At 42.4% G+C, this 26637-nt stretch overlaps 2 protein-coding genes across 5 annotated transcripts in view; one reads left to right on the top strand and one right to left on the bottom strand.

The window, feature by feature from the left end:
- The first annotated feature begins 602 nt into the window (after positions 1 to 602).
- On the top strand, positions 603 to 15983 carry dtx2 (deltex 2, E3 ubiquitin ligase). Of its 2 annotated transcripts, XM_041952927.1 has the most exons (9): positions 603 to 1178; positions 1890 to 2478; positions 4374 to 4432; positions 7042 to 7290; positions 9121 to 9188; positions 9404 to 9571; positions 10975 to 11136; positions 12729 to 12818; positions 14670 to 15983. In XM_041952927.1, exons 1-9 carry the CDS (start codon positions 869 to 871, stop codon positions 14919 to 14921), a joined length of 1947 nt encoding a protein of 648 aa, XP_041808861.1. In that variant the 5' UTR covers positions 603 to 868; the 3' UTR covers positions 14922 to 15983. The 2 variants fall into 2 exon arrangements, with proteins under 2 accessions (XP_041808861.1, XP_041808862.1); XM_041952928.1 differs by lacking the exon at positions 7042 to 7290.
- A 1822-nt stretch (positions 15984 to 17805) lies between these two features.
- The window catches only part of gtf2ird1 (GTF2I repeat domain containing 1), a 32286-nt gene continuing 23454 nt past the window's right edge, over positions 17806 to 26637 (bottom strand). Inside the window, exons 16-27 of one of the 3 annotated variants that reach the window (XM_041952367.1) lie at positions 25962 to 26042; positions 24599 to 24782; positions 24421 to 24482; positions 23319 to 23390; positions 22853 to 23120; positions 22141 to 22169; positions 21992 to 22039; positions 21829 to 21906; positions 20701 to 20893; positions 20289 to 20326; positions 20088 to 20197; positions 17806 to 18806 (exon numbers count right to left, since the gene is read on the bottom strand). In XM_041952367.1, coding sequence (XP_041808301.1) covers positions 18738 to 18806; positions 20088 to 20197; positions 20289 to 20326; positions 20701 to 20893; positions 21829 to 21906; positions 21992 to 22039; positions 22141 to 22169; positions 22853 to 23120; positions 23319 to 23390; positions 24421 to 24482; positions 24599 to 24782; positions 25962 to 26042 — 1232 coding nt within the window. In that variant the 3' untranslated portion in view covers positions 17806 to 18737. The remainder of the gene's footprint in view (positions 18807 to 20087; positions 20198 to 20288; positions 20327 to 20700; positions 20894 to 21828; positions 21907 to 21991; positions 22040 to 22140; positions 22170 to 22852; positions 23121 to 23318; positions 23391 to 24420; positions 24483 to 24598; positions 24783 to 25961; positions 26043 to 26637) is intronic. The other 2 variants (XM_041952369.1, XM_041952368.1) reach the window with 2 other exon arrangements.

Genomic DNA, 26637 nt, shown 5'->3' with positions numbered 1-26637 from the left:
AAGAAGCAGAAAAAGAAGTAGAGGATGGACAATGAAGACGTTTGTTGTAACAGAAGAAGAATGCAACCTTCAGGTGCTCCTTGTAAGCTGCTAATTTAGAGGTGAGGAGGGTTGTGCGGTCAAAGTGTTTTGGTAATAATAGCAGGATACTTTTTTTTTGTATGTTGGTTCACTAAATATATTTTTGCTGAATTGAGGAAGTAAGCGTGCAGATGTATAATTGGTCAGGGCTGTCACAGTCCACCTGGAATAACACGTACCCCCTTTGATGAAACACCACCTGTCACTGCCACTGCTCTGGTCTGGTGTGGTGAAGGGGTCTGCGATGTTCAGTTCTGAGTTGTTGATTGTGCCTCCTGTTAATAGGTGAAACAAATCATGAAATATAGAAGTTGAAGAAAAATCCTCACAGTATAAACTGAGAATTCGATTCCAAATCACTGTCACCGAACTTTCCACAGAAGCGTTCTTTGTTTATCTGGTGCTTCGTGGCATTTATACGTTTGACATCCTTATAAAGTTCCCATCTCCGGTTGGTTCCCACAAACGTGCCTTGAATTGCGATATTCCCGGTGGTCCCTGAAGGCAGCCGCAGAGGAGGAAGGAACCCTGGCAACGCTGTCACAAAGCTAACGTTTTCCATGTAGACTGCTTCAGCTTTGTCAACATGCACTTTAGTGTTAATCCAGGCTGTCTACCATTTGATCTCTTCTTTGTAGCTTCCTCAAAAGCGTGCTAACAAATTTACAATGGAATTTTTTAGCGAGCCGAGCTAGCCTAGCTAGCAGACTTTTTCTTCGTCGTAGCTACAATCATTTGACAAGCTAACCAGAACGAGTTGTTGTTAGCTTGAGCTGGCTTGGCGAATATGGCGATTGTGTCTGGTTCCTGTGCTAGGGTGAACGGATCGAGGAATGGGCCGTCGGTGTCAGCTACACCATCTGGATCCGTTGGACAATCTCAGCCCATGATAGCGGTGTGGGAATGGCAGGATGACCTGGGGTACTGGCGGCCTTACAGCGGCCAAGTGAGCGCCTACATCGAGCGGTGTCTGGCACCGCGGGGCCATAGAGGAGGAGGACCCGGCTCAACGAGCATCTGCCTCGGACAATCAGACCCCAGCCTGTCGCCTTATCTCATTGACATACCTAGCTTGAAACAGTTTCGGCAGGACACAGGTGAGCCTTTGACACACGACATGGCATTTAATACCTCCTCATTAACGTTAACGCAGCGTTATAGTCGTAATCATGTTTTAATGTTGTGCCTCGAGACCACACAGTTATCAGGCCAGGCTAACAGATGACGCTAGCTACTTAGCATTAACTTAGCTAACAGGGACACAGTTGTTTTGATGAGTGTTTACGTAGCTGCGAGCTAAGATTAGCCAAGTGCCCAAGATGAAGTTATGAGACTTAGACGACTCTGTCTAATGCTTTTCTGCAATCTAACGTTAGCTAACTTTTCCACATAACCCTGCTGTAACCGGTCACAGCGGTGACGCTTGACAAATTAGCATATTGTTTTTCTTCTTTGAGCTCAGCTGATTCGTGCTCACAGGTTTGAATGAAGGGCAACAGAGCTTGTCAGTCAACAATAACGAACAGCTGTTTTCACATGTAGCAGAGGCAGTGCTCTTTCAAACAATGTTAATAAAAGAAAAATCAGTAAAACAGCAGTGTTAGTTAAAGACCTCCACTGGCTGCCATGAGGGATTAAGCCTGGACCAAGACAAGGATTATTATGTTTACATCACTAACATAAGGGTTCCCAGCTGTGGTACTGTTGTCCGTTTGACCCCACTTTGTGATTTGTTTGTGCACAGAAATCTTATAAATAGTATAGCATTAATGCAGTTTATTCATATAAAATACTCTTTTCACTTTCAGGAAAGACACGATCAGTACGTCGGTCCCTGTTTGCTCAGTCCTCAGGCCTCGGCAGTGGTGTTTACTGGGAATGGGCCAACGACGAAGGAGGATGGACTCCGTATGAGACTCGAACCTCTATCCTTTTGGAGCACAGCTATCAGGCCCGCCAAGGCACGGCAGACTTAAGCCCACATGGATACAATTACATAGTGGATCTCACATCTCTAGCCCAAGTCAACAAATCCACGGGCTTCAGACGGCAGGTCCGACGGCAGTGTAACCTCCCCTACCCCCTGGCCTCCTCTGGCCCCCCAGCCATCCCTTCGGGCCCCGCCTGCTCCTGCCAGCAGTGTTTGAGCCACAGCAGCACAGGACCCATGCCTAGCCGTTCGCGACATTCCTTTTCATCAGGCAGTCTGAACCGGCCCAGCCTCCAAGGGCCGGGAAGGGCTGTGGCAGCTCACCCCACTTCTGTCTATTCACCGTACCCTAGAAGACCCCTCTCTGTGGGGGGAATGTCCTGGGGCAGCCCCTGGCCTCCACCACCCTCCGGTAGTCAACTGTCTGCACCGCTTCTGACCAACCCAACCAGTGCCAATGGGTTAAGGTTGGTATCTGATCACTGTGTGGGATTGTGACTTGCTTTGCAGTTTAATACCGTCAGGTTAGAGTAAAGCAGCAGCAGTGAGGTGTTCTTCTGGCACAGTTAGCTGTCCTGGGATGCTGGTGATGGGCCCCTCTCCACCCTCCACTCCCCTTCTCCTTTGTCTTTCCTGTCTGTCTCCACTTTGACTTATCTTGTAAAACAGGAATGGCAAAAACTGATCTGGAGCTGCAGCCCTGCAGTGGCATGTTTGTTTTGGCTCAGTTCCTGTGACTCTTGTCTGTGTCATCTCAAGACCTCATTCTTTCCTGTTCCTAATGGAACTGAGAACTGTTTTCAAAGAAGAATTGCTTAAGTGCTATAATGAATATGCCGTTCACTTACAGTTTCTCAAGGCTCTAATTTTCTTCCGCCTTAAGTTTCATTTAGTGTACTCCCAGCTAGTGGAAGTTAATAATAGGGTAGTGAAATGCTGGATGTTCTCCACCTGTAGCACACACTGAGGTCTGTGTTGTGAACTCATCCTCTTTATTTCTGCAGTCATTGCTCACACTTCTCAATGATTACTCTGCAAGGTTTTTACATTAAGAGTAAATGTTGTGTTGTCTAACAGAGCTCTACCCATTTGAAATTTGTATTTTTATTTGTTTTGACCTAGTAGAATGTCATAGTATTATTTTATGCCATTTTACTGCATATGCAAAAAGCTACTCTATGCTAGTGCTAATAGACACTTACAGAATGTCAGAAGAAAAGAAGAGCTGCGTGATTCTTAATAGTAGTCACTTTTCTCACTCCATGCAGGGAATTTTAATTATGCTGCAGGTCATTAAAGTGGTTACTGTTGAATCCCTTGTGGTGCATTATGATAACAGACACCCCCCACTGCTTCCTTTGACCTTTGATTAGCTGATGTCAAAAGGGCATCATAACATCAGTGACACGTTTCCCACTATTGTTTTACCACGTCCTCTTATTTGCCTGATTTATTCTATAATCTGTGAGGGTAAAACATCCACACAAGGATTTTTAAAACTAATTTGAATGTTGTTTCACACCTAAAGCACTGATTTATTTTTAAATTTTATTTTGCACGTGCTTTTGGTCAAAGTGTGTAAACAGGATTAGTGCCAATACACTCGATGAGTTCATGAGTAGATGCACAAAAATATTAAAAGGAAAAAAATGTTAAAATGTTTGATTAAGCATTTAAGTCCTTTATTAAGAGGAAGAAAAGCTTGTTGACTCCATCCTTAAATTGTAAGGATATACATTAGGTTTTACAATATTGTAAATATGATATTTTTGTGTTTTGGGCTCTTCGTCAGACAAACAAACAATTTGAAGCTGACGCTTTGAGCTCCAGGCAACTCTTTTTTCGGGGGTATTTCATAGACTCTACTGTTTATGGAATTGTAATGAACAGTCTGACATGTATAGAAAATGATGGTTAGTTGCAGCCCTGAACTGGATTTGATCAAAACTCTGAAAATTGCTCATTACTTTCCTTGAAGGTTTTTCTCTGTAAACATATTTGTTGGGCAGATATTCATCAATCCATTGATTGCTGCTCCCTAGTTTCATTACAAACAGTCAGTGTGAAGTTGCTGTTAATCAATCTCAGAACCTCTTAGTCATTTACTGCCCAGTCTGATGATGGTCAGTATTTCAGCTACTTGCTGAGGGTAAATAAATCTTTGCAGTTAATTCACAGTGTTGGTCTCTTTTCTCGTCTCGATCTGGTGCCAAATTTATTCCTCGTGTCTCCATAGTTAAATGTTCTAATTCCGTGAAGTGGATCGGAAACTGCAGTCGCTCGAAGTCTTTGTTTTTCTGCTCGGCTCATTGTTGCTGCTGTTACTGACTGAATGTCACTGTCCTTGTTTCCTGTCCTGCAGTGTTCCTTCCATCTCTGTGCAGCTGAATGGATCCACCAGTGTGAGCTCTGCCCTGGCAGGTAAACGGGTCACTACCCATCCATCCTGACTGTTACCTCTGCTCAGCCTGTTCTGCACCACACTTCTCAGCTGGCTGCAGGTTTCATTCAGTATGGTGTTTGTGGTTTATGTGCCTTTTCCCTGTGCATTTGTCTTGTGAGTGTCAGTCTGTTTAGGAACAGCATGCCGCAAAAACACCCCCCAAATGTTAAGTAAACATGAAAAGAGTGGGGGACGCGATGTCCCTTTTTATTGTCTAAACCACGAGAGAGGGAGGCTTCTATTCAACGAGAAACAAAAGTGATATTATCCTGTTTGTTACAACGCAGTACATGAAAAAAGCCCCACAAAGGTTTAAGCACATAGAGGCTTATCCTTCACACACCTTGAACTTATTTTCTGACTGACACAGTCTCAAAGGGACATTATCCTATATAAGACTCTCAAAGTGAATTTCCATAATTGCTGTTGAATGTTGTAAAAATCGAATTTTCAAATCCTAAGATTCGTGACAGATGCATCAGTGTGTGTATTTTTGCTTTTTCCTCTTATCTCACATGTCTTTTGCATGCTTCCTGTGCCTTTATATATTCATTCTGTGTCGCTTTTATAAGGCCTTCTTCCTGCTCTCCCAGCTCGTCATCAAAGATGATCAGATTCTTCTCAATGAAAGGAAAACCTTTCAGCAGAACACAACATCAAATCTGCCTTGAAATTAAAAAAATCTGCACTCAGTGTCCTGATAATAAGCTGTTTACAATGCATTTCCTGTTCTTTGCACCCTTGTGTCAACGTACAGCAAAATCATTTTTGTCATTTCATCGTGTTTAAATATCAGTTAGATCTGACAAAAACTTCAATCTAAGGAGAATTTACAGTCACACTGTGGTGATAAAGTAGAAGAGCTAACAGTAATTCCAAGTATGCATATTTATCAGGTACAGCTATATCAGTGGTTCATTTTCATGGCGTATACTTTGTGAAGCTGACTGTTATATTATGTTAAGATGATGGGCACATTTCTGGAATGAGAAAAAAAAGAAATCTTAATGGACGTATCCGACAGTCAAAGGCTTTATGCTAACAGTCTTTGAGTAAATCATGGTGATACCATTGGTTGAAGTTAAGAATTTCACATCTTTAATTTAATTTCCTCCTTTTAGTAACACATGGTCACGTATTTAATGCTTTGATTTTCCCTGCAATTATGTATTTGAGAGTGCAGTGCGATGCCATCCGCCAGCAGGCTGGGATGTAGCAGACAGGCGGGTTGTTGTTGTCATAAAATGGCAAAATTGGGATACAAAGTCAAAGCTCACTTCTTTTTTTTTCTGCTGCTCACTTCTCAAATTATAACTCAGTTTCTTGGCTGTGATAGGCTGACTGAATCAATACAATCAACATGGAGGAAGCTAGAGGACCAGAACCTCATTACTGAAAAGCACCGTACCATGACTTTGGTGAAGCATTTCAAATGGAAGGTCACTCATGTGGTGCTTTCTCCAAACGTACAGCTTTAATTATCTTTAGTCAGTAATGAACATTTGTGGGAATCTGCTCTATATCATGCACTGTTTATTTAGTCTTTTCAGTATTAAACACATGCAATAAATACTACTGCCTCCATACTGTTAGAGGTCAAATTTACATGTTGAAAAAACACAAATTCCACCTTTCTGACTTGGTCTGCGAGGTTTCTGTGGCTGTTTGCTTGAGTTAGTTTTCAGGTCAATGAGTTTTGGTTCCTGTTTTCAAACTGGAAAATATGGCAGCTATTCTGGGATCATTGTCAGGTTTCAGCAAAACTGTCCACTGAATGAAGCTACTTCAGTTCTCACCTCATCAATTAGAGGTGAGAAATGGGCCATGCAGCCAAAGTGCCATGAAATAAAGATGAATGCCAAGACACAGGGTGCCTCCGGTAAAGTCAGGAAACTTGGTTATTAATGTCAGTTAAACAGCAGTATATATCTTGGTTTGTTATTACTGTGTTGTTAGCCACCATTCCAGACCCAATGAGGCAAAACCTCTTGAGTGTATTGAATTAAGGACGAGTGTTTTATTGCTAATGAGTTCAACGTCTCGTTTGTAAAACAGCATTTTAGAAGGTGCGTGGTGTTGGCCGATGATCACGCTGTACCTCGTCTGCGCTGCCAAACTCTTCACAGACACTGTGGTTGTCATGAAAACGTTCCTCGTAGCTGATTGATTGGTCTGACTCGCAGCTCGCGGGCATCGATTCTCAGTGGATCTTTTCCAGACTCCCAAGATAACTTTCTTGTTATGTTTTTTTCAGTTGGCTCATGAGATTAATGCTAACTTTACAACAGACGTCCTGATGGTGAAACCGGCTTCACTCATTAATCAAGAAGGAAGAACTCTGGCTCGCAGTCAGTGACTAAACCGAAGCCATATGTTAAACATGCTTTTAATGTGAAAGTACTTGATGTTGTGTCTGTTGGGGTGTAAATGAGGGACACAGTGGAAGCATCAGTTGCTGCTTCATTTCTCATACCTTTGATTTGTTCCTTTCTACTCCTGCATATCTCCACTTGCTCTCAACCCTCACCTGCTCCACTCTGCCCCGCCCCGTCCCGCCTCAACCCCACCCCACCCTACCCCGCTCCAGGCATGGCCTCCATTTTGATGTCAGCAGTGGGACTCGGCGTGCACTTCACCACTGCCCCCCTCCCTCAGCAGCAGCAGCAGCAGCAGCAGCAACAGCTACAGCAGCAGCTACAGCAGCAGCAGCAACCTGCTCCTTTCTCTCTTCCTCCTCCTCTCCTCCCCCCAGCCAGCAGGCCCAGCAAGCCCCACAGCAGCAGCAGCAGCAGCAGCAGCAGTTCAGTTAGGAGAGCAAAGAGGCAGCACAGGAGAGGTAGCTACCACGCCACCAGCCCTTCCTCCGCCTCTTTTTCTCCATCGTTCTCTTTTGGTCCAGTCATCATCACCACAGGCTTGAGGAACACTTCATCCCGCATCAGCTCGTGTGTTCGTAGGGTGTTTTCGCACGGCTCCGCTTTGTGTTAGTTGAAAAACGTGCTGCTGCAACTGTCAAACACGGAGAAAAGTCTGATCCCCGTGCTCTGAACGGCCTTTTAAAATCAGACTTCCTTTGCCTTGTCAGATTCAGCTGTCACTGACCTCTCTGCTGCTACCCCCTCCAATTTCATTCCACTTCCTGTCATCAGTATCAGCTGCTTACCCGCCATGAAATCCTGAATCTCCGTAGTTATTTATCAGCTCTCAGAGATGAAATGTGCACCACTTCTAGCTCTTTGCAGACCATCTTAACAGAAAGAGGTGCTGGGAGCCTGAAAAATATGGAATAGTGCAAACACTGCCGTCAAATACTGAACCAAACCTCCACCTTTGACAGCATGTCAGATCAGACCATGAGTTTATATACAGACAGGTAACAAACTAAAGGAAAAACCAAATTAAATGAGAAACATGACAAGCACAGCTGCTTCTGTACAGGATACGAGGACTCACTGAATGCTTGAGATGTGAATTATTTGTTATGGCCTTCACAGTCACCACATCTCAGAGACTAAAGACTGAACGAGGCAACGTCCTGCCACGGAGCGCTGAAGGTGTTCCGGAGACTCAGGGTGGAGCAACACCACGACACTTAATGTCGGGTTCTGCTTTGTCGCCCACCTGTATATCAACACATTATGGCCTGGATGCTCGTTCACTTTGTAAGACATCACTGATCTGCAGCCAGTCACACTGTTGCATATCCCAGGAGCCACGGCTGCGGCACAGAGCTGCAACTGAATCGATTACTCGTTCGACAGAAAGTTAATTGGCGGCTGCTTTGAAAATCGATGAGTCATTTGAGTCATTCGTCAAGCAAAAAAGCCAAAACTTTGCTTGTTCCGGCTTCTCAAATGGGAGAATGATGGAAAGAAAGTTAGTTGCAGCATCACTGCAGTATATGAATTAAAGAGGATTTGCTCATATATCAGCTGATACTAAAAAACCCAGCATGTGGTACAACTGGGCTCATTTGAAATATTAAGCTTCATTTCATTGCTGCCTCTTTATTTCTGCCTGACCATAACTTGCACTTCCTCCACTCCCACCCTCTGCCACTTTTAACTTGAATAGCTGCACTTGAAATCAGCGGGGGGGGCGGGGGGGCACGTCAGACATAAAAAGTGTTCATGTCTGGAAACTCATCAGTTAACGTATCCGTTGTTCTTTCTCAGCCGGGAGAAAATAGCTTACCCCGCTAACCTTTCAAAATCTGGAATTTAATGGAGCTGTCTTGTGTAATAAACTCAAAGAGGCGATGAACGTTTAGTTTGCTTTCAGAATTTTGTTCCCTAAACAGACTTGACACTCAAAGGTGTGTGTATGTGTCTGTATCCATCACTCATGCTGCCCATCGTGGATCAATTTGTCATTCAAACTGTCTCTGTGTGTTACTGTGTTTGCATGTTCTGCATCCTGTGGCCATTTCTTGATTTTATTAGCAGCAGCCTGGACTTCATTTGTATGTAGCAGCGACAGAAAGAGTAGAAATCGATGGCTTATGTTTTTGAAATTCCAAAATGGGAATTACCGGGTGTGGTGATGAAAATCATTTCATCATTTCATCTCACCGCTCCAGTCTCATCTTTTTGTTTTGGACTCGCCCGTTTGGTGTCTGTCTCAGCTCATTCATCACTTTGTGTTTTGTCTTTTATCCGTCTTTTAGCCTCCGCGCAGAGACCTGAGGAGGTGATTCAGCGCTACATGGAGGTGGTGGCCGGAGTACCGGATGAGGTAAATGTTTCATGAGCAGGATTTTTTTAAATTTTTTCCCTCTCAGACGTCACCGACATCAACTAAAAAAGGTTTATTTGTGGTGTTTTGTGCAGGAAAGTTTGAACCAGAAGTGACACTGGTGCATGTCATGTCTTCATTGTTCATTTGGCCCTGAAAACTGTTTTTATTTAGTAATTGTGACATTAAGCACACAATCCCTGGTTCCCCTTCAGGACTGCATTATCTGCATGGATCAACTGTCCAATCCGTCCGGCTACGAGACGCCCTCCGCAGAGGAGGGAGGCCAGAGCATCCTGACCGACACTGTGGGAAAATTCATCAAGTGTGGACACACCCTGCATATGCTCTGCATGCTGGCCATGTACAACAACGGAACAAAGGTACACAACTGTTGCACGCTGCACGCCGACTGTCGTTTATTGAAGACGTTTGTTAAAGAATAACTGTCATAAAGGAATAGTTGGATATTTTTCTGAAACGTGCATATTGGCGAAGAGTCAGTTGAGAAGATCGAGGTGCAGTCAGTCCAGTCTTTATGCTAAGCTAATTGCCTACTGGCCTACTCTCTTCTCTCATTCACATCTTGTAACGACTGTACACAATCCAGCCGCTTGATATCCTCAAATATTCCATATGTATGCAGGAATCTTTGTACACTGCTTCTTTTAAATGGAATGAACAGCAAACAGCCCTGCAGCTAGTTTCTTTCATCGCAGAGCTGCGCTGAACAGTTCAAAGCTTCATTCATAATGTTGACATTTTTTGCAAATGTATTCATTCTGTTTTAACCAGGTATCTCTGCACAGTCGTGGATAAAAATAGGCGACACTAATGTTATTGGTATTACACTGTTTGCAGAATTCGATTCAAGCGGCGGCTGCGTACGATTGGTTTTGACTCGTGTGATCCAATTTTCAGTAACTCCAGAGGATTGTAAAGTCCAAAAGTCAAAGTTAATTGAAAAAAAACATCATTTACTTAATGAAATATTGTGCTGCAATCCATATTCGTTGGTGTTTAGCCTTTCAAAAACTGCGGTGTGCTCTCCTTCATGCACCTGCATTAACAGGGCGGTCGAGCAGCGATAAGCCGAAGGGCATGATTATTATTTCATCAATAATTTATGCCTTTATTGGATTAGCCTGCTGCCTAACATGTATTCATGTAGATGAAACCGATGAGTTATATCCATCAAAGAAAGTTGATTTTTTTTTTTTTTTAGAGGGGATGACGTCATAAACTACAATTTATGCTCATTGTCTGATGAGTGTTTCTTGTGCTCGTGTCACTCTTGGAAAAGTTTCATGTTTAACTCTTGGCAAGAAGGTGAACAAGAGAATTCCCCAAAATGTTTCACCTTTCCTTTAAGAAAGTTTCATTCCCCTGAAAGCAGATTTTTAGGTTATTCTATACTGAAATACAGTCAGACATCTGAAAGTCAAGTATATGTGATTTGATTGAATTAGTGGTGGTATGGTTCTTTAAACTGGGTGGCAATAAACTCTTTTCCAGAATATGAGTTCTAATATTTATTGCTTTTTATTGTCAGGGAGTCAATTAAAGGTGTATTTAAACTCAGTACCAGATAGCCACCATATCATACCTTACACATAAAAGCATCGGTAAAGTACTGGTTGATGAGCCTGAGGTATAGCGACCCGCTGAGGGAGAGGAACACAAAACAAAGTGTCATTAGTGGGTCGATGAATATTTGATCAGCACTCACCTGGTTTGTATTGACCGCTCCGGTTTAAAAGGCTGTCTGGCTGCGTTTCCTCCTCAGGATGGCAGTCTGCAGTGCCCCTCGTGTAAGACAATCTACGGAGAGAAGACCGGCACTCAGCCCAAAGGCAAGATGGAAATTTACAGCATCGCCCAGTCGCTGCCAGGCCACCCGGACTGTGGCACCATCCAGATCATCTACAGCATACCACCTGGCATACAGGTACGTCTGGACTCTGAGCGAAGGCTGGTTCAATCACGCCCACGTTTTCAGCTGTTTGTACCTTCATTTACTCTTTTATTTAGCAGTTATCATCTATTTTCTAACACAGCTGCAAAGACAGAGCATAAAAACTGACTTTTTAAGAACCAGAATTTCTCCTCCTGAATCTGGGAAAAAAGTCCAGAAAGGTTTTCATACAATTAGTGGCTGATTAATTATGTCACTGCTGTTCTGTACTCGACCAGTCGTGGCGTAGTGGGACTCGGCTTCAGGGTGTAAATAGCAGAAATTTAGTTTGTGCCCCTTCCTACAGGACAGCAACCAGGCCAGGGGTCTCTGGGAAACTTCAGTTTGAGACACACATGCTAAAGTTTGACTTGTGAATATTTGTATGTGGTGATAAGAGGTTATTTATTTATTTTTGGAAACTATATTTCAGACAGAGGGTGTCACATTATATTCAAGGACTTGACAATTACTTATCCACATCATCAGATGTTCTTTTTGAATGGAGAGAGTATCGGCGCCAACAGAGAGTGTTGCATTATGGGTTGTTTTTAGTTTTTAGCCAGTAACAGGCACACCAGCGCAGCCTCATCTGCCAGTAAAACAGATGAAGAAATAAAAAATGTGGCTTGTTAAAAGAAGTTGAGTGTTATTAAGCCAGCAGGTTTGTTTGGAGTGTAGCTTTTGGAGTTAGTCCTAAAGTGTGAGTCCAGTTTAAAATGAGGGAGTCTGACAGCTCGTGTGTCTCGCAGAGGAAACAGTTTCCTGAAAACGAGTCGAAAGCACTTTCAGATGTGTTTACTGTAGAAATGGACCAGGAACTAAATCATGTGTCAAGAATTATCATAATGTCATGATGAGGAACTCAATATCAACAAAAGGAAGTTGCCAATAGCCAAAGAAAACAATGCAGACAGCAGGATGTTAGCATGCGACTGATTGACAAGCTACAGAAATGTGGGATGTCTGTTCCGCTTTAATGGAAACATTTCGAGGAAGGCTTTGAGGATGAGGATGAAGCTCTTCTTCTTGGACTAATAGCGTCTCGGGGAAACTTTCCCAGCATGTCTGGTCTGAGAATGTTCCAAAGTAACAGGTGTTGACAAAGGGAGTGACGTCTCATGATGAGGCTCGTCTCATGTTCGGGCCAATCGTTTCCTTTGAAACACACGTTCAAAAGAGGGAAGCTGAAAAGAAGACGCGACCGGAGGAGGAACCGTAGTCTGGACTGAAGCTCGTTCAGGGTTTTCTAATTAAGTTTTTAACAGATTGATGTTCAGGCTCGGCCGGGGAACAGCATTCTCCTCTGGCCCTTTGTGTGGTTCGGTGTCAGCCTCCTTTGTCACAGTCTTTTGGGAAAAGCCTAATTTCTTTGTGTGTTCTGCTGAAACCACGAGCGCAGACAAAGTCCAGCAAAGAGCTGAATGTGTCTTAAGTTACGAGAACTTGAATTAGATTTGTATTGAGCTGCTGGTCTACTGTTCATTTCTAAAAACACGTTATTAGATTATTTTATTGTTCCAACTTATCTTAAGTATTAAACTTTCTGTGTCTCCATTCATCATTCAGTTTCTGTCCTCCTCCAGGGCCCAGAGCATCCCAACCCAGGACAGCCGTACACCTGTCGAGGCTTCCCTCGCTTCTGTTTCCTACCAGACAACGACAAGGGCAGGAAGGTAAAAAACAGCACATCTCACGGCTGGGACTGAACCTGCATTACAGATGCTTGAAAACAGCGTAAACAGATCTCAGACATCAGCATCTTTACCAGTGATCGCCATCTGGTGGCCCACAGAACGTTGATGAATTCAGGAAAAGGCCCCCTCTGTCCTGATCATCCATTAGCTTGCTAACCACTGTCATTGAGCCAAAAAAGTCTGTAAATCACAGTTCACCCGTTCTACAGAATCAGGTTATTCTTGAGCTGGTGGACCCACCATCAAACCGCTCAGCTCCCAGGCTGATCATACCGTGGAGCCGACAGCGGCGCCCTGAGAGAATCATCACACATCACACCACAATCAAGATTGTCTATTAGCCGAAAGAGGCGTCACATTGGTTTATTTTCATTGGCTGACTGTTGTATTCAGTCTTTTTGTTTTCTTCCTGGAATCCTGAAGAGGAGTTTTTGGAGGACTCATTCATTGGAAGTTGAACGTTAGGTCTCGTATTGAGCAGTGACGGCCTTCTTGGTGGACGTCTGAGAGTATTTCCTGGTTCAGTATCTTGTTTTTCAGCCGTCTGTTCACACTGATTTTGGCTCATAAAATAACATTAATTTAGTAAGAAAGTGAAAATATGAAATAATACTGCCCTGATGAGGCCAAACTAAATTATTATTTTTTTTATTTTAAAGTCTGGCCTCCACACAAGCTGCTTAGAGAAATTCTGGGCCCTGGACAGATATCATTGAGGACCCCTAATCTTTACCCCCCTACCCCAGGTCCGAATAATCAGTGAAATCAGTCCAGCAGAACCAGAGTGGAGCTGTCGAGGCCAACCTGACACATCAGACACATGCTGCTGACTACTATTAACACAAGACTCTGCATAATGCTCCATCAGGATTGTAGTGTTTCACTGTGATTAAATTAAGAGCATTTTGTGCTCATTATAAAGTTGTGTTGTTTCCATGGTGAATTAGGAGCTCATTTCCTGCTTACTGGCGACTGCAGCTGCACACTTCAGCCTCTATAAATAATCTCTGATGTAATTCACTAATGGAAAATTGGATTAAATTATTCCAGTTGTAGTTTATCTGTGCTGTGCCTCAAACTCGCTTCTATCTCCTGAGTGCCCAGTGTGATGTTCCCCGCAGAACGTGGATTTGAGATCGGGCACGCAGCCTCTCCCACAGGGCAGTAAACAGCAGGAGCCTTCACGAGTTCAAGTCCAAATAGTGTTTAGGAAACTGTGCTCATTTCTGTCCGTTAGGCAGCCAATCTGTCGTGATTAACTGAAGTTATATAATCCCATTTGAGCTAAAGTGTTTGTTTGTGGACTGAGTTAGATCTGTGCCTGTTTCTAATGGCTGCCGTACATCACACAGACAACAGAGAGTCAGGTTGAGTAGTTAAACTGGCGTTTCCTCCTCAGTGAAGGAAGATGTCTGATGGACATAAACAAGTTTGAACCAATTCAGTCAGATGTTAAAATGCACGTAGAGTGTATCACAGCTGCAGCTAACGGTTATTTTCTTGATAAGCTCAATAACTTTGCCAATATAATGTCAGAAGATGGTGAAAAATGCCTCTCGCAGTTTTCCAGAGCCCTTGGTGATGTCTTCAGATTGCTGTTTGTCTGATTAACACTCCAAAGCCAAAGATATTCAGTTTATATAGGATTTATAAGTCATATAAGACAAAGACAAGCAGCATATTCCCACATGTGAGAAGCTGCAATCAGCGAATGTTTCGCATTGTTGACTGAAAAAAGCTTAAAAGGCTAAAATCCATGATCCAAACAGCTCTTGCGTACACACAGAACTTTGCGGCTAACGTTTCGCTCCTCGTTTCTCTGTCGAATAGGTGCTGGAGCTGCTGAAGGTGGCGTGGATGCGACGCCTCATCTTCACCGTGGGAACGTCCAGCACCACCGGCGAGCCTGACACCGTGGTGTGGAACGGCATCCACCACAAAACAGAGATGATGTCCAATTTGTCGGGCCACGGTTACCCGGACCCCAACTATCTGGACAATGTTCTGTCTGAGCTGGCCTCTCAGGGCGTGACAGAGGACTGCTTCAAACCTCCAGGCGGCGGCAGCGGCGGCAGCAGCTAGGCCACAGCTCTGAGCTTCACACACTTCCTCTCACTGCTGACCACTGAGTTAACCCTTCAGAATCCACCTCTGGGGCCAGGTGGACCTCCTGCAACCTGTTTGTTATTAAGTTAATGTCAGCATCTGCCCAAATCTCATGGAGTGAGCAAAAGGGGGAGAAGTGAGCTGAGTCGAGGTTTCGAAGCCTCTCTGGAAGAATGCAAAGTGGAGCGCGTGCTGAGAAAGGTTCAAGTTCCACTACATTCCTGCTCGTCATGTATTCCAGGAGACAGAACTCAGAGAAAAATGGGGCTCGTCTTAGTCTGAGCCACCTCTGCATCAAACCTCCACAAGCTGGAGACTGTGCTTTTGTTTTGTTTTTAGTTTTTGTCCATCAAGAGCCTCATCTGTATCCCCGTGACCAGCTGCCATGAGGATGGCAGCTTACACTGGGGATAAAAATCTCATGAAGCACTTTAGTTCTGACAGTGCATTTAGCTGATGATGTGTGATTCGCTGGTAAAGGGCAGTTAACTTGTTTTCAGATTGGGAGGTTATGCAATTAAAATGTTTCTGCTGAAAAGCTTTGTGTTTAGCACAAAGACACACTGAAACTTCTAGTAGCAAAGTGAGTATATATTAGCCTATTTGATGAAAAGGGGCAATATTATCTGATGTAAATAAAAAAAAAAAAACACGAATGAAACAAAAAATATTGTTAAAAAAACGGTTGTGTCCACAGATGTCAGTCAAGGAGAATAAATTTGTGTATTTTTTAACATTTAACACTAATTCTAATTTGATCATCTGTTATATTTTATTCCCTAACCTGATTTGATAGGCAGATGTCTAATGCACTCACAGTCTGAGGGTTTTTTCATGTTTTGACTTTGCAGTAATTATGCCCACGGGCGTTCTGCAGCCATTGTTTTTGCCACTTGACATGTTACAGTTTGTGTTGTCATGTATGTGAGAAGGGACAAGGTTACATCGTATATAGCTTGACAACCTCAACCTCTTTGTCCAAACAGATGGGAAAGATCGCTGAGATTAAAAAAAAAAAACAAAGCAACCATCTCTGGTTAAGAACATTTTACAGTGTGACAATCAAGGTCATCAACCTCATCTTGATTCAACAAGACACGACGCAGCAGAGAGCATGTTAATGTTCCCGCCGGCTGCGAACTCACCTCCTGTATTCACATGCATTATTCTGCTCACAGTACTGCAGTACCGTCACTGAACTGAGTCTTGACATGTAAACAAGCAAAACTGAAAAAAGTCTGCAATAAAGAAATGAGGCAAAGTGAACGCTGACTCGATCTCTGACTTTGAGTTTTCTTCGTGAAGAAAAGTCCCCAGCTGATGAAGGAGCTGATCTGCTCTCGATGCTGCACTGATGTTTTGGATGACCAGAAAATCATGAAAAGTATGAATTAACTTCTGATCATTAAACATAGGGGAGGGGGAATATTGTAGTGTTTAAACCTCAGGGTGCCCCTGCTCCTCTTCAATCTTTCTTTAATTTCCTCGTCCTACTTGGCTGTTGTGTGGCCATTCAAAAAGATCATCAGAGCTAATGGCTCTCACTCAATGGCCGCCTGTAGCATTACAGATTAACCATCATTTTGTTGAGGGGCATCTAATCGTGTCCTGACCTCCAGAGAGGATACAATCACAATCACAGATTTGAGGAAGTCTGCAATAACAGGAGATAAAACAAGAAAATGCGATGCTATACAACATAAATCTGAGTATGCTCGCTTTAGCTGGAAGCTAATGCTGCAGTACACTGAACCCCAAGCAGATGACAAAGTTTAATGTCCTAACAAGCTAATGTTGAACATTAGCCGTTCAAGTTTACAGTCCCGCTAACCCCGGAGGCAACATTAGCTACCGAGGCTAACGCTAACATTTGCCAAACACGTCAGTTTGTGCTCATCCTAAAGCCTTTCTTTCTGAAGTATAATATTCTCGAGCCTGTTTTCATTAATGCAGAAATAAGAATCGTCTTTTCGTTACTTAAAATGAGCTCTATCTACCCACAGAGTGAGCGGGTCCTCTTTCATCGGGTCCGCCATGTAGCACCATGTTTCTATAGTAGCCCAAATGCGTCCAATCGAACGCTAGCTCTAACCGGCGCCTTCGGATTTAAAACGGCCAGTTGAGTGCAATATGCATTCTCACCACTAGACGTCACTATATCCTACACACTGCACCTCTATAAGAAATAGTAAACATTAGCCGGACAAGGCGTTTTCAATCAAGTCAGGAAGCTAACGTTAGCCAAATCAGCAAGATAGCTACAGCTTTATTTCCGCCAGCAGAATTAACGGTCGCCGAGCAGAAATGAGCCTTTTTTCTCTACCACTGTCTGAAATGACTAATTCTTTCAAAACATGAAAATACATCTATTATCTTTGTAAACTGTAAATGTCCCCTGCTACAAGGAACAGTGGTAGCAACAGCAGCTGAGGGAGGTCAATGCTAACAGCTAGCTCTTTTCAAGGCAACTTTGAATTAAATTACAGACCTTTAAAATAAATGTGACCAACATATCTCAAGAGGGAGAAGAAATGTTAGCATTTTCCCACAAGAACCAAGCATTATTGAAGGAAAATGTGACAAACATCTTTAAAGGCAAATAAGAGTTTACCCAGCAATAATTAAATGTATTTCTTCTGTTTTTTTCAGTGTAATCAATTATGAGACAGTAATCTTAAATTTCTTCATTCTTGCATTCTTCATATTTATACCCAATTAAAAAATCAATAAGATTTTCACTGTGAGACATTATTTCCTAACTGACCAGCTGTATGAAAGGTTAACCTGCTTCCATCAGTTTCTGCCGTCTGTTGATCAGAAATCATTCAGTACTGAAAAATAAACACCAACAAAGTGAAAATGCAAGGCAACACATTTTATTTCAAAGGCCTAATTGGCGTTAAGGTACAGCATATTAAATATTGTTAGTCCAGAGACAGTCATCGCAGAATAACATACCATTCTTTCCTTTACATGATACATTCAGGCTGACTTTAAATGAGATACTTTACATATTGTTAATGTGATGCTAACATGAAGAGGCTGTTTATTGAAGGTCTTGTGTTTACTGCAGGTGCTTCCTGCCGCCGTGTGAGCGCAGGTCCTGTCGGGCAAACTCTGAGTCCATTTTGTCCTTTAATTTCTGATGGCTTGCTGTCACAACAACATCCGATTAAGACACTTCATTGCTGCTGTTTCATTTGATTTCAGCGGTTACCTGTAGTTACTGAGCGACTAGTAGCATCTGTTAGTGTTGTGATAGTTCCTCGAGGAGCTGTAGAACAGAATAATGTATTTTACATCCCTGCACATAATGTTATATTTCAATAAATATAATAAATAAAAAGTACAAATATCTGAATATTATGGAACCAGGTTGTTATCAAAGACATTTTTTTGTCAGTAATACATTGCAACCAAATGATGGATCTAACAACATGACTCAGTGGATGGACACTTTGTAAATGCGAGGGCAAATAGCATGACTTTTTAGCTTAGTAAAAAACATATTACTGCCGCGATCAGCTGTCCTGCTGGCACCGTGTGGAGGCAGGAGGCAGGAAACAAGCCAAGCTTTTGCCCTGCGACATTTTGATCCACATACATTCTGTTGTTCCTCAACACTCAGGACGTCATTCACAGAGTCAAACCTTCAGCTCGCTATATTCAGTCTGGAGAGATTGTTTAGTCTTAGCACTCTGACAAAGTGTTAGTGTCGCACGTGGAAGAGTCATGAATATCACTTTGACAAACTCCTCCTTTTATCCCTTTGCTGCAGTCCAGGTTTGTCCTTCAGTAATTGACTTTCCCGGGAACCTGCACATTCACTCCACTGTAGTCCACCATGTACATGGGCCACTGCTGCAGGCACGCACACACACACACACACACACACAGACAATGATAGAAGAAAGTCAGTCATAATGATGAAGGAAATGCTTTCATTAGTACAAAGAAGGTGTTGACCTTGTCTCAAAAGGCAGTTTTACTATTAGGTTTCAGTAGTTACAGTTAAACACACAGTCGTGTGCTGACGTGGAGGAAATGAAATGAACAGTTTCAGATTATTCTCCTGTTTCTGCTCTGATCAAATATGCTAAGTCTGCTCTTGTGACATTTCGGCAATTATTATTACTAGCACTTTTCCACATTTTGAGAGAAGCATCACTCCACTGTTAAAAAAGTCTGGAGTCATTCTGTAGTTTTCTTTTTGTCAACAAATCCCACAAAAATGTCTCTCAAAGTTTCCTCGACTTTAGCTACTAGCTGCTGTTAGCTAAGTTAGCTGTGCAGCTAGCAGTTCCAGAGGGAAGCTCAGAGGGCAACAGATCCAGGCTCAGCGAACTCCCGGTCAACACGGTCGAATCAGGGCCAAACAGCCTCCGAGACAAAAGAAGGCAAACCAACGACAGGGAAAACAGTGCCAGGGTGATTTACAGCAGCTACAACCAGGACTCTGACTCCAGGGACGATGAAGAAACTGAGAGGAAGGGCATGCAGAGCTGTGACATTATGTCAACCAAACCAGAGCTGGTGATAGTTGTAACAGTGGAAAAACAAGCCGGTTTAACTGAGTTTTATGTTGAGTTTGAATGAAGTGTGTTTTATGATGAGTTAACTTTGCAATTAAACTCGTCACAGGTTGGTAAAAGAGAGAAACAAGAATTCAGAAGGTTTACAGTTGTATTTTTCTGTTTAATAAGGAAAATAGCTGTAAGAATATTTCCTTTCTTGACATTTTGTGACTTTATTTTGTTTATTTATTCGACTGAAAAAGCTAAGAGTGCTTGTGAAACGTAGCAAACTCGCTGCTCGTTTGACTATTGCCTGTTCGGGTACAAAGTGGTAGTACAGACAGGGTGGGCCAGGACTAGCTGGTTAGCATGCTAACTCTCTGCAACACAATACATAGCAATACATAATGTTAGTGACTTTTTTAAAATGTTTTAAACTTAAACTATAGTCAGATCGTACACACTGTCCCTTTAAATAATCACCTTCAATCAATTCATTGTTAGCTTGGGTCTTTCCATTTTTTTGTTGATAATAATAAAAATATAGATTATCATCAGATTATCCTTGTTTGCCTCAACGCTGTACGCACAGTCGCTCTCTCAACTCCTGTCACACTTTCAAACTTACCATCACTGGAATCTGATTGGTTGATATCCCCAGGTCAGAGGAGGCAGGTACTCGGTTGCTCTCCTGGACTCTCTTGCGCTTTCGTCGATTGGTGGAGGCGTTCGTTCCTACTGGAGACGCGAAGCAAAGGTTTTTTACTTTGATGTGGCTTTACAGCACACAGCTCCACTTTGACTGACGAGGTGAAGTTAAAACACTCACCTGTGTTACAAGCTTGGCTACAGATTTCTGCAAAAGGTCTGAATGAGAGAGGAAAAGACAGAAGATTTCAGACAAAGAAAAACAACTGGGTAATTTACATTTGAGTCCTGTTCAAACTGCACTTATTTCATGCTTAAAAAGAAATAAATGCATGATATAAGTCTTTGCCTCCATTCTTTCATCATAGCTTAACTGCTTCCACGTCAAAATACTGTTGACTATTTCATATTATTTACATTTGCTGCAGAGGGAGATTTATTCTTTGACATCTCAGAGGCTGGATTTAAATCCAAAGCATAAATAAACCATAATGAGCTTAACTACCAAGAGGCAAAACCCTAAATTCCCACTGAAATATACGGCGTGGTGACAGCTAACAGGCTGCTGAATATTCAAGTTTCTCAACACTCACTGTAGCTGGCTCTTGATGTTGAATGTTATTTCATCTGCGGCTTGAAGGATTTTCTCCAGGCACACGATGTCGTAAGTGTTGGGGTTGCGGAAGGGGATATCGTCTGGAAGGCCACTAACTTCTACAGACTCTGGACTGCCACGGATTAGCTTGTACGGGACCACGACGGAGCGGTCTAAGCCCAGAGCTTCACCTAAACACACAAGCACGACAACATGATCAAAAAGGCACGACGAGACAGAAATGAGCTTGAGAAGAAAAGCAACGAGCCTCGAACAGGAGGTCGGGTGCTGGTTGTCTTTTCGTCAGCTCTGCTAAAAAATACATGCAAATGTTCATAGAAATAAAGTGTTAAGTCACAACATTGATTGAAAATTTAAAGGTTAGAAATGTGTGTAGTGAGGGCAAGTTTCTTTTTAGCATCTACTTATTCCTGTAGGAATGAGGTAAATATATGAAACTAACTATTCTAGTAATGATGTGTGCTGCATTTTCTGTTTGACTTCTTACTTCTCCTTTTTTAGTGTCATACTGTTCACATACGAGCCTATTTTTGTACTTCCATCTCAAACTGCCTTTTTCCGTGAGCTTTGCTCGTACAAGTGTTCCCAGTCTGATTCTGCAAACCTCTTAACTGCACAAACTTGTCTTAAATTGCTTGTTGAAACCTGATGAACACCACCTGCTCTTGAGTGGGTGCATATTTGTGGAATTTGATCATTAGCATAACTGCTATACGAGCTATATCTGTTCCATCTGTTCGCAAAGATAAACTCATGAAAGCAGCAACACCTGCACACTGGCTCCAAAACACAAGCAGTTTATTTAAATGGGCAAACTTTAATCCCAGTCAGATCCTCACTACAAGTGTTTGTGATGCTGATTTCCAACAGCCTTCCACCTACATGTGATGTGTGCAGGACTACGCTAATGTTGGGCATTCATTCACAAAAATGTAAAAAGAAAAAAATTGTAAATATGAGACAATAAATGAGAGATTGATGAGATGAGAGAGTGAATCCGTTCTTAGTGTTCGTGCACACAGGCAGGCTTATTGTCCTCAGCCTTGAAAACCTCAATAGAAATCCAACGTAACCAAAATTTATTATTTTAATATTATCTATTTACCATATTTCTTGTTAAACAGCTCCTTGACTTGCTCTCGAAGGACGACCTTCTCCCCCATGCGGTTAATATCATCATCGTCTGTCAGGAGAAGAGAATCAGTTCATGACGACTTTTTAAAGTTATTTCCCAATGAAGCAACAGCAGCAGAACACTTTGTACTCACCGTTTATCGAGGCGTAGGCTTTCTTTAATAAAGTGACGCGTCGAGGTGCTGATAAAAAAAGACGGTTAGTATCACACGACATTAATGTGAGTTGTCTGTGCTACATGACGGTTACTGAATCAGACCGGATGATGACATTCTGCTCTTACCTGGTTTTGGAATGAGTCCTTGAAAAGGTCTGCAAAAAGCAAAGTGATGATGTTGGAGGTTTAACAGGTACGACAAACATCTCAGAATATTTGATCAGACATGATTTAAACTTGAAAGCCGTCGTTGAAATGTAATATGTTCTTTAATGAAGCTATCGTTATTATTATTATTATTATCATCATGACAGGCCACAGAATCAAGGCTAAGGGGTTTTGTTTGGACCATAACTGAGTTACAGCTTTTATAAAATAGGTTCTTATATGTAAATTATTGACACAGTTGTGGAACACTCCAAAAACACCTGTTTGGAACATTCCACAGGTAAACAGGTTGATTGGCAGGTGATAGTATCATGATATGAAAGGGGCTTTCTGGAAAGTCTCAGTCTTGTTATTAAATCAGGACAAATTGATGCTTTCTTTTTGTCACCTGTTGATGGCTGATGCTGGTCCAGGTGCATGTGTTGGCTGATGTTTGCTGAAGTGTCTCAGCTGTGCATTATACATATATCACAGCCATTTTAAATCCTTCATTATATGACTATCAACCAATTAGATTCTGTGACTTGGATGACCCATTTAAATAACGAGCAGTGGACAGATCACGATGAGTCATTCTGTTTGCATAAATTAGGCCGAGCTACCTTCAGTTAAGAGTTTCTGAGGAAGACAGGAAATAAGTAACTGGTGTTTAAATGATCGGGGTTCTTACCTGGTGATGGTAAAACTGATTTTGTCAGCGACTGCCAGGATCCTCTCCAGGTTCTGGGAGCCGAAGGTGCAGGGCTTTCTGAAGGGGATGCCGGGGGGAAGGCCCTCGATGATGACCGAGTCGGGGTTGTTCTTGATCCTCTTGTAAGGCACTTGGACAGGGTACTTAATGCCCAATGCCTCCCCGTACTTCCTGTTGAACAGATCTTGGACCTGCTCTCGCAGCGTGTTGGCCAGGTCGATCCTGGACAGTTTGGACTCCAAGCACTCTGAAAACAGAAGACACCTTGCAAGTTCATCGTTTTGGATGTGTGTGTCTCTTTGGAGTCTGCTGCAGTTACTCAGACACTGTTTAGTTTGAAAGTGAGGCAGATAAACACAAAGCTGATTTATGTTTAAACCACATACAGCATCAAATCCAAGCTTCAAAGCGGCCGCTGAAGGTGAAACTTGGAACCTGAGCGTACCTGAGAATCCAGGTCTCTTGGATATAGCTGCAGTGTCCTCTGTTACTGGTGTTGTGTCCTTGGCGTCCAGCTCTTTGGAAAAACATTTAAAGGTTAGACTTTTGTTTTTGCCGTTTCTTAGATTTACTGAACACAACAAACATTAAGAGCTGCTCCTTGTTCCAGCAGCTGAGCTTTGTCACGAATAAAAGGTTGAGATAGCTGCAGGAAATCCCTGCAAGGACGTTCTTTTTCCTTTAGAAGAGCTATTTTAAAAATAGCGCATGAACTAGATTTGACCTCACAATTTCATGCTTGCAGAGGACAGAGCAAATAGCATCTTAAACCTGCATTATGAGCTTCCAGATGGTGGAATGTTCTGCACACAGCCCTCCTACTGTCTGCTCAGATACTACTTTATCCTCAGAGCTTCAATTATTACAGTGAGGAATGGCTGCAGGTTTTTCATCCTTTTGAAATGCACACTGCATGTACAGAAGAACGAAAAAATAATTTGTGGGCAGAAGCTTAAATGTTACTGATCAAGAAGAAGAAGAAGAAGAGTATTTATTACTCAGAAAAATACTGGTGCAAACAAACCTTCAAAAAGAGCAACTGCAAGCAGCAATCCACTGAGAATCACACCCCTGACCCCCAAAGCATCATGGTAAGTGTAGTGTTTTGACATGCTGAATTTTGACAGGTATGAAAGCAGCCGTTGAAAACACAAACTGTAATCTTGTATGCAGAGGAACACTTAAGCTGCACTGCGACTGCAACAACTGCCATGATTAAGATGACTAATGTAGGCAAAATAATTGGAGTAGAAACAAACAAATAACTGCATATTCATGACCATGACAGGCACATAGTGGCTTTAATTTTTCACCGGGGCTTTTAGCCATTTTCATATCATTTCATTGCGCAGTGAATAACACGACTCTCTGATTTTGTTGTTGTGAGGTTTTGGTGCTCTTTCCTGGACAAAACCGTCACGTATCGAGGCCTGAATATCAACAAAAACAACTTAACAAAGCCGCCATAACTCGCTGAAAGAGGCAAAGGACAATCTGATGTGATTCTTCTGTTATTTCCATGTAAACGGGACATACTCAGGACATACCTGGATCACAGACGGGGATGGAAGGCATCTCTTGTTTGACTTGCTCAGTTAACAGCTCAGGCCTGGAGACAAAGATTATTACAATACTTTGAAAGCAGTGAATCAAATAATCATGAATAAAGGATGAAGCTGATACACGGTGTGCGATAACACGTCATGTGCACATCACCGTACTCACCTTTTGATGACAAACTGGATCTGACTGCTAGCAGCCAAGATCTTGCGCAGTTTGGCCGCTCCGAAACAGTTGGGCCTCCGGAGGGAGATTCCCTCTGGCAGCCCGGTGACGTACAGATCCTCCGGGTACATCTGGAACTTGGAGTAGGGCACCTTGGCTGGTTCAGGGAGGCCCAGAGCTTCAGCTGAGGAAGAGCAAAAGAAGCACAGAACTTAGTTACAGAGTATAACAGGTTAACCCCAGGTTACAGCATGTTGGCTGTCTGGTCATCATTCCTATCAGTAACAATAACACACTCTTCATTAAAATGAGCTGCTGAGATGATTTGGGAACACGGCAAAATCAGATGATCATTTTGTAACAAAGTCAAACATACTTGGAACAAAAACAAGAGAGAAACAGAACAATGATTATACAAACGGTCTGTCGTAAACATCCATCACAGTTAAAGGACCGACTTCCTGGTTCAACTTGGACCTAATGAACTAGCTGCAGCTGTGAACCCACAGTTTTCCTGCACAATGAGGGATTATCCATGACATTTGTGATGTGAGTCACTGTCAGATTTACCTACATATAAGGTGGTTTCAATATCCGGTTTAACCGTCATCTTATTTTCTCCCTGTCTGTTTGTTCTTGCCTCTTTGGACTGATTTGTAGTTACTTTAGTGAGTGTGGGATTATTCTCACCAGCAGAAACGATGGCAAAAACTAAGAAAACAAGACAAATGTGACAGTTGTGATAAACCAGAATTACCTCTCATGTAAAATTTGACTTTTATTAGTTTGGTCCACACCCTTTCACACCATATGTCCACTTGGATTATCCTGGCTTTCAAAATAAAATCATATTTTATCTAAATATAATAAAATCTATCCTACCATCAGAAAAATCTAGCACTAACGACAGACTTACAGTGCAGTGATTTTATTGACGCTGTACCAGCCAGTGTTGCTCACTGGTTGCTACTTTGCTAATTACCAGCAGTGTCTTATCAATGATCAGCTGCTTCCTGCATACAGTAACTCAAACACTACTAAACGGCTCCAAACACTACTGCTTGGTACCTCTTTGCTTTAACTCCTCTGAAATAAAACCAAGATTTTGTCTTTTTTTATCACCTCTAATTTGTCCCACACTGAGCAGACTAATTCTTACATGTTAAATTATTTAAGGAAACTTACAACTTACAATATTAATATTGGAATGGACTATAAAAGTTTAACGTTTCACTAGCTGTACACTGGTAAAGGGTGTGTACATGTGGAAGAGATCAGAGTCTCACTGCAAATTTAATGGGCCTGATATAACTTCCTGCCCTCGTATGAGTGAGGGTTAAGCCCCGCTCTACAGGTATCTTACCGTACTTAATGCTGAAGAGGCTCTCCACTTGTCTCCGAAGCTGAAGAATCATTTCACCAATGTCCTCCACCAAACTCCCTGCTAAAAGAGTCAAACATTTGAAAAACATTTACACCAGGAGCATCAGAGGAGAATTTTTACGCTAGGGCAGGCCGGACAGTGGGAGCCTTCCCACCTGTGAACGTGACTACTTCTCCCCTCGCCAGCTTTATTTTGATAAATTCCACCCGCCCCACACTGACCTGGTAATGACAAACTGACTGCGTGGTTTATTAATCACTAGAGACCATAACAAATGGAAGAAGGAGAGAAGGACGGTAAAGGTGCAAATTTGGGGTTAATAAATGAAAGCAGAAAATATTCCTGTGCTCCACTTGAAGTAAATGCGAACAAAGCCACAAGTACAAGCTGATGTCACAGAAAAAAGTCCACGCAAGTTAGAAAATGATTTTTTTGTACTTTGTATTATCTCTATGTTATAGAAATAGAATAGAAAAGCCAATTTTCTGTACATCATACACAAATGGCAAAAAATTGGCGTTAAAGATGAAGCAAATAGCTTCTATGTCGAATGTATTAAAGGTGTTTTCTTATAGCTTGGACTACAGGTGGAGACTCAGTAGGCGTGAGATGTAGTGGCCTGTCTGGGTCAAAAGTCTATAGCACTTCTATTTAA

This window comes from Chelmon rostratus, chromosome 14 (assembly GCF_017976325.1).
Source record: "Chelmon rostratus isolate fCheRos1 chromosome 14, fCheRos1.pri, whole genome shotgun sequence".
NCBI lineage: Eukaryota > Metazoa > Chordata > Actinopteri > Chaetodontiformes > Chaetodontidae > Chelmon > Chelmon rostratus.
Note: the sequence above shows the minus strand (reverse complement) of the source record. Positions and strands in the feature narration are given on the sequence as shown.

What these genes read in the sequence shown, in the direction of transcription:
- dtx2 (XM_041952927.1), top strand. Translation starts at nt 869, where the DNA reads ATGGCGATTGTGTCTGGTTCCTGTGCTAGGGTGAACGGATCGAGGAAT. An exon ending in ACCAGTGCCAATGGGTTAAG is followed by an intron (nt 2,479 to 4,373) that starts GTTGGTATCTGA and finishes CCTGTCCTGCAG; the next exon opens with TGTTCCTTCCATCTCTGTGC. An exon ending in GCATACCACCTGGCATACAG is followed by an intron (nt 11,137 to 12,728) that starts GTACGTCTGGAC and finishes GTCCTCCTCCAG; the next exon opens with GGCCCAGAGCATCCCAACCC.